We start from the raw sequence: 12250 nt of genomic DNA, 5'->3' as shown, positions 1-12250 counted from the left end.
TTGAGGTTGAATTTCCCGGGCCAGGACACTGATGAATATCCCCGGATAATAGCAGGCAAATTGCGATAATAAGCCTCCCAGCGTTTATGTTCCGCTTGTTTGATTTGGATTTGACGCGGTGTTGCCCCAGGTGACAGACAAACGTAGTCAACACCGCCGCTTTACCGAAGCCAAAATGTTTGGCGTTCATTCCGTTCGAAGGAGTATCATCAATTTGTGATTTACATTCCTTTAAGAATCTGCAATTAAAATCATGAGGGGTATAGCCAATAAACCCCGCAATGTTTAAGAACAAGATAAAAGTTAGGAGAGCTGTTGTCGCTCCGGCCACACCCGACGCCATGGTGACTGATGTGGCTTTAGCATACACAAGTTGCTTCCAATAGAAAAGGCTAGCGTTTACTCTGACTGCCCAACCAGTCATGTCATGATTTCTCAAAACACAACTGAGTAACACTAGCTGGTTACTGGAAGACAAGAGATGTGCTGGCGGCCTTTGGCCACGCTGTTCACATCACAAAATGAACTCCTCACTCCCTCACACATTCACTGACCTGGTTAAATTCAAAACAGCGCAAATTATGTTTAAAGTAATCAATAATACAGTGCCTAGTAACATTCAGTACATGTTCACAGGCAGAGATGGTATCTACGGGTTAAGAGGGAAACTGCTCCTAAAACACCCTAGCTTAACCGTACGACCTTGAATCTAATGGGCATCTCGGTCTGTGGGGTGTCACTTTGGAGCAGCCTGCATGAGACGTTAAAATTGTGTACAAATATTAGAACATTTAAAAGCTGTTATAAACAAGCATTCTTAAACAAATACATGGAAGAGGAAAATCTAGAGTAGTACTGTTACTTACGATTATGATGACATATTCTATTCCTTGCAAATACTGCTTTCTTTTCTTCTCAGTTTTTTTCGTTTTTTTATCATTTACTATATGTTCACACCGAAACGTCATGATATGATTTATTTCAGGCTGCCAATAAATTTGAAAAACCTGGAGTGCGTGCCTGGACATTGTTTCCCTATTGTTATGTATGATATCAGAGGTTACAGCACCCAGTGTCAAGTCTAGTGAGGTGAGCGCGTTCTACTACTTTTTTCACTATAGATAGAGAGCAAGAATCTGTCAATTGTGTGATGTAAGGAAGGGGCAGGACTAGATAAGCACTAATTCTTTCTACCCTTCTCAAACCAAATTCTATGTTTTGGTTTCTTTCTTTTTATTTGTATGTGTGAGTGTGTTTGTGTGTATATGTATGTGTTTGTGTGTATGTGTGTATGTAGATATATGTATGTATGTATATTGTTTTTGCTTTTATCAAATTTGTTGTGATAGTTATGTGTGTTGGTTCGAGATAAATAAAAATCAATCAATCAAAATGTCTAATTTATATTATATATACATTTTCTAAATGATAATCATTCCCCAAAGCTGTTGCCAAGTGAAACAATTGGGCTGTTGATGAGATCGCACTGGGTGAGGCTTGGCCATTGCACTTTGTTTGTGCTGACTCCTGTGAATGCCGAGCAAAAGGGAATGTTTTATTGTATAACTGCGTTAGAAGTAGGTCAACATGAAGATCAGGCTGATCTTTGGACCGGAAGGGAGGAGGCCTGCACTGAGAGCATATTGCAACATCCTGCATCTCTTGTTAGGTTATGCAGTATGATGCCGCAGGCCTCTTTGTCCCCCTCCCGTCGGGCAGACGCTACCGCTCTATCACATATCACCTAACCTATCTGTCTATCTATCACCTAACCCAACCCCCTCCAATGTACAGTAAATGACCAAGTATGGTTTCATCAATATTCCAATGTACAGTTTTGCTTGTACAGTTGTACAGTGTCCCCCACCCACCCCACCCACCCAACCACCTCCAATGTACAGTCCCCCCCCCCACCCCACCTACCCAACCTCCTCCAATGTACAGTTTCTACGTCAAATGTATATACTCTCTTTTCTAGACTATTTTTGTATGACAAACAGTACTGTATTTGCAAATCTGGTATGTCATAAATGTATAGATGTAGCAGTACTGTCTATCTGTATGTCGTGTGTGTCATATATGTTATGATGAATTGAAAATGGGGGACCCTGATGTAAACAAGACGAAAGGATTTATCTGGTCTGCATCCCCTTAACAATTGTATGTATTGAGCTGTACTGTACTGTACCCATTCTGGAATATGTTAATAAAGTTTTCAATCAATCAATCAATGCTCTACCTCTCGGTTTACTAAGAGTTTCTTCCCCAGTGTTGTGCGCAGCCTGAATAACTCCAAAGGCTAGATTTGTATATTATCCTATTTTATTTTGGTGTGTTATTAGTCAGGTTGTGGAAGTGCTGTTTCTGTGTGTCTGTGTATCACGCACTTTGATTATATGCACTTTTACTGTAAATTGTGCCCCTATGCATTATGCACTTTACTATGATATGCACTTTTAGGGGATGTTGATATCAACCTTAGCATTTGTCCTTTTATACTGTCTATGTTTTTTTCTTTTTTTTTCTGTACCGTTTCTACTCTGCTCCTGTATTGCATTAGTCGTAGACAAACAGTGTTTGCTCTGTACCTGTATTCCAATGTGGATTTGTCCATACATGGCAAATACAATCTCTGACTCTCTGACTCTGATGTTCTATTTTCCTCAGTAATCATTACCTTGTTTCACTTCTGTTTCGTGATGATCTAATTAAACACCTTTGTTCATTGTGGACCTTCCTCATTCTTTAAATGTGATCTTCGTCATGAAGTAGATTTTCTGGTCCTACCTGTTCCTCAGTCCTCTCTGCTGCAGCCGACACCGTGTTGTGGCCTTTATGTTCCTCCATGGTGCACAGCAGACAGATACACTGCTGGTCCGTACGACAGTAGACCTGCAGCAGCATGTTGTGACTAGAACACATCTTGTCCTGCAGTCGGGCCGCGGCTTTGACCAGCTTGTGCTTCTTCAACACGGGGATACTGTGGTGAGGTTGGAGGTGGGTCTCGCAGAAAGAAGCCAGACACACCAGGCAAGACATGAGGGCCTTGTGGCGTCTGGTTCCAGTGCAGAAATCACAGGCCACGTCTCCTGGTCCGGCGTAGGTCAGAGCAGCAGAGGCAGAAGCCTGTTGGCCCCCTGTCCTCTTCAGCTGCTCCACCACCTAGGAGGACAGAAGGAGGACGGCTCAGTCACTGATGACCACAAAACAAGGAAAACAATACATCTGCAATGAGAAATTACATGTGTTTCTGTCTCTCTTCATGTACATGGGGGGGGGGGGGGGGTTCAATACCGATACGCAAAACTGACCATCAGAGATATTTGTTGTTATTGAGTCTACTATTAGCATAAGTTAATTCATATTGCACACTGACCAAAAACTTTAAATTCAATCAAAGAAATGTAGGCCTGGATAAAAGTTCTGAAATGTGTAGGAACACTGTATGTATACAGGGGCATAGCAAAACCTTTCTGTGCCTTGTAAATTAATTCATTGATGATTGACACATCCATAGTAGAAATTAGTTTTTTTTTTGTTTTGATCCACTTTTTCTCCCATTTTTCTATATTTTTCTCCCATCCCAATTTCGTATCATCCAATTCAACCCTCCCCTGTCACGAACACTGTTTCTTGCCTCCCACAAGCCGGCTGCAATGTGGACTAAGTCATACATAGCACAAGTCCCCTCCGGTACTTGAGGTAACAGCAGTCGCATCTTTTCACCTGCGCAGCTCGATCTCTCAGTGGCGAGGAGTAACGCGTGGGAGGCTCACGCTGCCCCCGACACTTCCTGATTCTACTGCGCAGGCGCACCAACCGACCTGTAGGAGTCGCTGTCCACAGCGCCCGATCCCCACCCATCAGTTTCCCACCCCCTAATACGGCCAATGTGTATTAGTACGGACGACCAGCTAAACTGAAAGCAATGTGGAGCGCTGGGCTCAAACAGGCGAGCTCAGCGTCTCCCGTATTCGTGGCGAGCACCTTGCCCACTACGCCACGTAGCCGCCCCAGAAATGAGGATTTTTTTTTTTGTATTTTATTTTTTTATTATTTTTTAAACAAACACATAAACAAACATGACAACACACAATAGGATATACAAATACACATATGCTCCAGCTCGTACCCCCCTCTCCCGGACCCCCCATTGGATAATCCAACCATTATAATTTGTTCCTAACCAGACACTACCATTATATGCTGGCTTTTATTCTCTCCACCACTTCTAACCACATTGCCATTTTGGATTCATTGAGACCCAAAATTCTAGCTGTTGATATTTCTTGATAAATCACATCGAGATATGTAAGAATCCAGACCTTACGGCACATTTTTTCCGGTTGAAACCATCGTGATGCTATCAGCTTTTTAGCCACTGTGATACCGGATAAAACCAATCTCTTTAGCTGTGGAGGTACTGCATGCTCAAAGACATCATTCAGCAGTAATACAGAGGGGTGTACAGGTATATCCAGAGTTAAGAGATTTGACAATTGCTGGGTCACTTCTTTCCAAAATATCTTAACTGGTGGGCAGTCCCAGTACATGTGCATAAATGTTCCTTCGTCCCCATTTGTACATAAGGAGCATTTGGAGTCTTGTTTAAGACCCATTTTGTTCAGTCTTATAGGAGTTAAGTATGTCCTGTGAATATAGTTAAGATTGATTTGTTGATGGTCCGGGTTCCTTGATGCAAGGCGTACATTTGCCCAGGCTTCTTGCCAGTCAAAGTCTATCTCCAGGTCTGGTATATCCCTCCTCCAGACTGAGTCTAGATGTAGGGTTTCATACGAGGCCGTTAGTAATTGATGATAAAAATCTGAAACAAAACCTCTCGATGTCTCTCTTTCATAGAAGAATTTGTGGTATCTGTGGTGTACAATTGGTATCCTTAATGGAACACCGTGAGCCTTCAAACATGCCAATAACTGTGCGTAAAAATAATATGAGGACTTGGTGAGATTAAAATTTTTGCATATCTCATCAAAACTACAAAAACCCTGTTTGTTGAAAACGTCTCCTAATGTGTGTATGCCTTGCTTTTCCCATCTAGGGAATCGTATAGGTTGTTTTCCAATCAAGAGTGCATTGTTATTGAATAAGGGAGTATGATTATGCCATTTATGTGGGATAGAGTCTTTTTTTTGTGTTTCACGCCATATCCGGATTGCATGAGTGATTATGGGGCCAAATTTCCGTTCGCATTGCTTAATTGATAATTTGGTGTACACTATGTCCTTCAGCCTATGTGGAGCTACTATATTTTCTTCTAAATTTCTCCAGGATACTGATGCTTGGGGATCAAACCATGTTGTCAGTGGTCTTAAAGTGTATGCCTTAAAATAGTGGTGGAAATCTGGAAATGCCATACCACCGTCTGCTTTGTTTCTCTGTGCGGTGGATCTTTTTATATGTGGTGGTTTGTTATTCCAAATAAATTTGTATGTGGAGGAGTGTAATTCTTTCCAGTAACCCTTTGGAGGGGGTAACGGTAGCATTGAGCTGAAGAAGTTGATTCTAGGTAGGACGTCCATCTTAATTATTGATATCCGTGCTTGTACTGAGTTTTTAAGTTTTGACCACCTGACAAGGTCGTATTTGATTTTGTTTTGGATTTTTATGTAATTGTGCTTCACCGTTTGGCTTATGGTAGGGAATATTTCAACTCCCAAACATCTAAAGTGTTTTACCATCGGTATCTCTTCTGGGAGGGTTATATTTCTTTTTGCAGGGGCGTTAAGTGGGAGGAAGGCCGACTTCGGCCAATTTATCCTAAATCCCGATAAATCTCCAAAGTCCTCAATCAACTTGAGAAGATGAGGCAATGCGGTGTTGGGGTTTTGCATGAACAGTATTACGTCGTCCGCATATAAACTAATTTTGTGTTGTGTGCCCTTGATTACGATTGGTTCTATGGATTGGGATTGTCTTATATATTGTGCTAAAGGCTCTAATGATAGATCGAATAGTCCGGGACTAAGGGGGCAACCCTGTCTGGAAGACCGTGATACTGGAAAGATTTCGGAGGTGATTGTACCTGTTGTAATCATGGCCGATGGGTCTTTGTATAATACTTTAATCATATCAATGAATCCTTTTCCTAACCCCATCCTTTCTAACACTGCCCATAGATACGACCATTCCAACCTGTCAAAAGCTTTCATTGCATCCAGGGACAGCATCGCCTTAGGTGTGTTATCTTCCTTGTTAGCATCTAGTACGTGTAGTAATCGTCTTATGTTATCAGTGATCAGGCGGCCTCTTATGAAGCCTGTTTGGTCCGGATGAATTAAAGACGTCATATGCTTTTGTAGTCTAATGGCTAATACCTTGGAGTACAGTTTGATATCGGTTCCGAGGAGGCTTAAAGGTCTGTAACTACCGCACTCGGTGGGGTCTTTGTCTTTTTTGAGGAGGACTGTTATGAGTGCAATATTGTCATTCTTATGGAAGTTCCCCTCCTTGACTGAGTATAAAATCATATTTAGTAATAAGGGTCCAATTATGTCCCAACAAGAGAGGTACATTTCTGGTGGGATACCGTCTCTTCCAGGGGCCCTTCCACTTTGCATTTCAGATATGGCCTCCCTAAGTTCATCTAGTGTGATCGGTGTTTCTAACTGTTTAGCGTCATCCTCTGAAAGTTTAGGGAGGTTAATTTGATTAAGATATGTGTCCATCTTGTTTTGATCGAAGGTCGTTTCTGATTTGTATAAGTTGGAGTAGAATTCTTTGAATGTCGTGTTTATTTCTTTGGGTTCTGTAACAAGTCCTTGTTGTGCTCTAATGGTAGTTATATCTGCAAATTTTGCATTGACTCTTAGTCGCATAGCTAATAGGTGACTTGGTTTGGAACCTTGGGAGTACTGCTGTTGTCTTGTGCTACGTATTTGCAATTCAGATTGTTGTCTGTATATGGCGTTAATCTCTTTTTTTAGTATATTGACTTGATTTTCCAGTTGAACCGAGTTGTTGTATTGCAAAGAATTAAATAACGTTGAGTAAAGTGTTTCCAGTTCAGCCAGTTTTGAGCATCGATTCTTGCGTATTTGGGAGGAAAAGCTATCAGTGAAATCCTTGATCATTCCCTTTGTCGACATCCATAATATTCTGGGGTCCTGCACCGAATTCACATTTATCCGTAGGAATACCGTAAGAGCTTCTTTGATTTGTGTAATGAATTCCTTGTTATTAAGCAGCATCGTGTTAAATCGCCATCTTGGGGCTCGGGATGATAGTATACCAAATGTTCCTTTTAAGAGTAAATAACAGTGATCAGACAATGCATTGGGTATCATTTCCTCATCGTAGTTATCAAATAGTCTCGGGGTTGTGAAAACGTAATCTATTCTGGATAATGTATTATGTCTCACAGATCGACAAGAGTACTTCCGGGTCATGGGGTTGAGTGAACGCCATAAGTCATTTACACCTGTAATCTTCGACCAATCCTTTAATGCATTAGATGCATTTTTTTGTTCATTGGAAAAGGAGGGGTTTGATTTGTCCATCCTTGGGTTCCAAATGGCATTAAAATCCGCACCGATTATAAATGAGTATTCGGGAAGGTCTAACATTGCTCTGGTAAGTGTAGTGAAGAAACTAACTTCGTATAAATTTGGGGCGTATACCGCTACCAACGCTATTTTTCTGTTCTTATGTAAAATCTTAGCTATAGTTATCCGACCATCTGCATCAGACCATACTCCCTTCAATTCAATATTCAACTTCCGTCTAACGACTATGGCTACTCCCCGAGTTCTCGTTCCAAAGGAAGAGTGACTGATGTTATGATATGTGTTGTCCGCTAACATATCTATGTCATATCTACATTAGCAGAGCTATGTCCACCTGTTCTTTTTTCATCAGTGTGAGCACGCTTTTTCGTTTGTGTTGTTTATTTATTCCACCAGTGTTCCATATCATTATGTTCAAACTAGCCATAATCTATACATGTTGTTGTATGGTTGTTGGTAATGCAATATTTTTTTTGACGCTTCTATTGAGGCTAATGTGGGCAGGTCTCTAAATGGCTGGAATAAGGGGGGGGTGAACGGAGGGGGGAGGGGGTGAAGTACATAAAACAAAATAACCCTAACGTCTTGCACAGACGGGTTACACATAAAACACATATGGCCCATCCCTAATGGATGGGCTAAAATGATTAACAGAGCATACAAACAATAACCCAAGGCCACTCCATTCAAACCCATTAGCCCAAGGGTCTGGGTGAGTAGCCCAACGTTAACCGCATTTCCCTAGCCAAAGATGAGGGAAAATATAATATAATAATATGAGAGAGAGAGAGAGAGAGAGAGAGAGAGAGAGAGAGAGAGAGAGAGAAAGAGAGAGAGAGAGAGAGAGAGAGAGAGAGAGAGAGAGAGGATTTTTATAGTTAGCATTGTTATTATCACACATTCAAACATTTTAAATAAAAAATGCCCTTATGTTTAAAATGTTCATAGAACAGGGGCGGCTAGGTGGTGTAGTGGGCAAGGCGCTCGCCACCAATGCAGGAGACGCTGGGTTTGAGCCCAGCTCTCGGCATTGCTATCAGCTTGGCTGGTCGTTCATACTAACACAATTGGCAGTGTTAGTGGTGGGAAAGCTGGTGGGTGGGTCCTGGTCGTTGTAAACAGCGACTCCTACAGGTTGGTCGGGGCGCCTGCTCAGCGAGGAAAGGATCTAATGGGGGTAGTGTGATCCTTCCACACGTTACACCCTCTCAGTGAGAGTCCGCGCTGCCAGGTGAAAAGAAGCGGTTGATTGGCTACACGTGTCCCAGACCGACTGTGGGGGGTAAGTGCGCAGCGACCAGGAAGGGGATTGGGAATTACATAACGACTAACATTGGGATGGGAGAAAAACTGAGGAAAAAGGAGGGGGGGAAATATAAATTTAAAAAAAAGTTCATAGAACAAAAAGCTCAATATCCTGCACAGGAAGAAAACACCTTTTTTGAACTTTTAAAACAACATTTTAAAACAAACCTTTTAGTAAATACACTGAGAGCCCTTCCCCAGTTTTGGGCCATAGGTCATCTGTTCCCCTCTTAAACTGGTAAATGGTGCATTTATATAGTGCTTTTATCCAAAGCGCTTTACAATTTGTTCCTCACATTTGACCATTCACTCACACTTTCACACACCAACGGCAGAGCCATGCAAGGTGCCAACCTGCTCATTGAGCCACCCACCTCCGCCAGCATGGTGTTTTTCTTCAGTGCAGGCCTTGTATTGAAGCGCTGTCTGCACTGGGGACAGCTGTATACTCCCTTCTTCTCATCCTGGTCCCATCTATCTCCAATACAGCTGCTGCAGTAACTGTGTCCACAGGGGACCGTGACTGGTTCCGTCAGAAGGTCCAGACAGATAGAACAGCAGAACTGGTCATTGTCCAACACAACACCCTCCTGCTGTTCGGCCATTTTACCCACGTCGCTCTCTCTCTCTCAGTCAAGAGACTGTCGTAGGTATTTTAGGCAGAAAGATGCTTCTGGTCCAAAGCGCAAAGAAGACTGGACAACTGGTTTCAAGCAAATGGCTCCTTGTTTCTTGTTGGTTTATTTCAGGCAGGCAAAACGAGCTACAGCATTCAAGTCACGGTCCTCTCTTCAAGCTGACAACCTACGTTACTGTGTCTATCCTGTTACAACAGACATGCTTTATAGTGTTTTTCCATAACCAAATATGTCTGGACACGCCCACAGTTCAAGACAGCTCGTCAAACTGGTGTTTGTGAGACAATGCTCACAGGGTAGAGTGAGTGAGTTTGAAATGTGTTTCTTGTTTGAAACCCAGTCTGGTGAGTCTCTTGGTGTGTGTGTGTGTGTGTGTGTGTGTGTGTGTGTGTGTGTGTGTGTGTGTGAGTGTGTGTGTGTGCGTATGTAAGTGGGTGTGTGCGTGCGTTTGAGGGTGTGTTTGTGTGTGTGTGAGTTTGTGTGTGAATTTGTGTGTGTGTGTTCTGTGTGTCTGTGTGTGTGTGTGTGTGTGTGTGTGTGTGTGTGTGTGTGTGTGTGTGTGTGTGTGTGTGTGTGAGATATAGAGAGAGGGGGGTGAGAGAGATGAGGAAGGGGCAAGAGAGAAAGAGAGCTGGGAGAGTGTGTGAGAGAGAGAGGGGGGGTGTGATTAATCAGCCCTTGTGTGGGTGAATGTAACAAGTTCCTAACGTTTTCTTTCCCCTATTATTTCATGCACACTTTATTCATTGTTTTAAATTATTATTTTCTTTTAAGTTATTTTGTGCATCACTGTTTTGAATTTGATGCAAATTTGCAATGCATGAGGGTCATCCTTTTGCGTTAACACTTTGAGAGCCAGCCGTGTTTTCCTTTTTACCCCCTTGAATGCCCAAACCCACTCCAATGTTAACTTAATATCGCCTAATCTATGTTTTAAATTATGGCCTAATTATGTGTCTAATCTGCCCGTCGCTTATCAAAGACTCATTTTCTAGTCAACATTGTCAAGGCAGATTGTTTTTTTATCGCTTCATTTCCGTTTGATAGAATTTTGAAAATCACTTGTTTTCGCGGAAAAAACAACCCATTCTATGATAATCGTCTTTTACTGGAATATTCCAGAACGTTGTCATTTGTCAGCCTATTTATGAATCGTTTTCAAATAAACACTAGATGATCGATAGTATATGTGTGCGCACACACGCTCGTGCCGTGCGCTGATAATCGCTGCTCTTATTTCCTGATGGCTTTTACAGTCAAAACAGCTATATCACATATAGGGGAAACGCTTATATATCCGTGAAAACGAGTCTGATTATCCTAAGACTTATAACATAGATTCCTTACCTGAGGTCAGATGGTATCCAAATGGTTTATTCCAATTTCCGATCGCCATTCGAAAAAATCGCTCATTTGATTGATCCATCGTGTATACAGTAAAACACATATTCGCTGTGGCTCAGAGGCTCCAGAATGAACTCTGGTAGACCCCGGTTACATCAGTGAGAAGTAAAATGTGGAGTCAGAAATCCTTTCTCCCATTCACTTTCATTGAGTCCAATCCAAAAAGGGTGATTTACCATCTGGGAGACGATAGGGGGCGCTTTTTTCACATCTGAGCGCCGGCGGTGCCTGGATCTCCAACGGTAGGCTCGTGTGATGCAATATGATTTCAGATCGCTAATAAAAAAGGAAAAAAAAAAACGAGAATACTCGTGATGGGCATTCAACGGTCGGGGGGTAAACCAGAGAAAAGCCGTGAGTGGCATTCAAAGTGTTAAATGGCTGCATAAAGCAAGCATTTGTTGACTCGCATGTTGATAAGAGTATTAAAACTTGGAACTTGAAAAAGATCTGTTTAAGGTAGAAAAAAAATGCGATTAATTTGTGATTAATCGCGAGTTAACTATGGACAATCATGCGATTAATCGAGTTAAATATTTTAATCGATTGACAGCACTAGTTTATATATTTATTTATTGGGTTGTTGTGGGGGTATTTGTCTTGCAGGTTTGGTATAAGGCCATGTCCACACAGAGACGAGTTTGGGTGTATCCGCCAAAGTATTATTTTATCATATGCACGTTTCGTCCACACGGAACCGCGTTCTGGGAGCCTGAATACGCTATTTTCTGAAAACAGGTCCCAGAGTGTCTGAAAATGCCACCCTTGCGTTTCTGTCTTTACAAGCCAGTATGCATCTTTCCTGAATCGATGACGCAATAGCCCACCTCTCCCATAACCCGCATGCGCAAACCCAGCCAACAATCTCAACATTTGTATTCTAGACATTTTCAACAAGTCAAAGGAAGACAAATATTAGCTAGCTTAACTAGCGTTAGCTCAAAAGCACAGAACCGGATGACACAAGTTGTTCCGATAGATATAACAACAATAATACTTCCGGTCGTGGGGGTTCAAAATAAAAGAGCGAAGTCTAAAACACTGAAGCTATTAAAAGACGTTTATTTTGTACAGTACATTTGTGGCAGCATTACAGCATTTTCAGTGGTTTCGTTTGGACGCACATATTTCTTGAGACTATTTCGTGTTTAAGGAAAACTTTTTTTTAATGAAAACGAAAAAGATCGGTTCCGTCTCCGTGTGGATGTGGCCTAATGTGTGTAGTGTGTAGAAAACGGTTAATTAATTGATGTGTAGCACCTGTTTAGTTTAGTTAATTAATTATGTGTGGCAGGAGGAGGAGTCCAGATGTTCATGAGGGCTGCATGGCCCAATGAAGTGGTTGCTTGCCCTGCAAACAGTGAAGGTGACTGAGGGAAG

The 12250-nt window shown here is 42.0% G+C and overlaps 1 protein-coding gene across 1 annotated transcript in view; it reads right to left on the bottom strand.

The window, feature by feature from the left end:
* The window catches only part of LOC311234688 (E3 ubiquitin-protein ligase TRIM47-like), a gene marked incomplete at its 3' end in the record, with an annotated part of 81507 nt that extends 71970 nt beyond the window's left edge, over nucleotides 1–9537 (bottom strand). The window contains exons 1-2 of the mRNA XM_084321932.1: nucleotides 9203–9537; nucleotides 2788–3162 (exon numbers count right to left, since the gene is read on the bottom strand). Coding sequence (XP_084178058.1) covers nucleotides 2788–3162; nucleotides 9203–9433 — 606 coding nt within the window. The 5' untranslated portion in view covers nucleotides 9434–9537. The remainder of the gene's footprint in view (nucleotides 1–2787; nucleotides 3163–9202) is intronic.
* Between the last annotated feature and the right edge of the window lie 2713 nt (nucleotides 9538–12250).

The sequence above is a fragment of the Notolepis coatsorum genome (assembly GCF_963971535.1).
Source record: "Notolepis coatsorum genome assembly, chromosome: 9".
Classification (NCBI taxonomy): Eukaryota; Metazoa; Chordata; class Actinopteri; order Aulopiformes; family Paralepididae; genus Notolepis; species Notolepis coatsorum.
The sequence above is the reverse complement of the archived record's forward strand: the minus strand, read 5'-3'. Positions and strand labels throughout refer to the sequence as shown.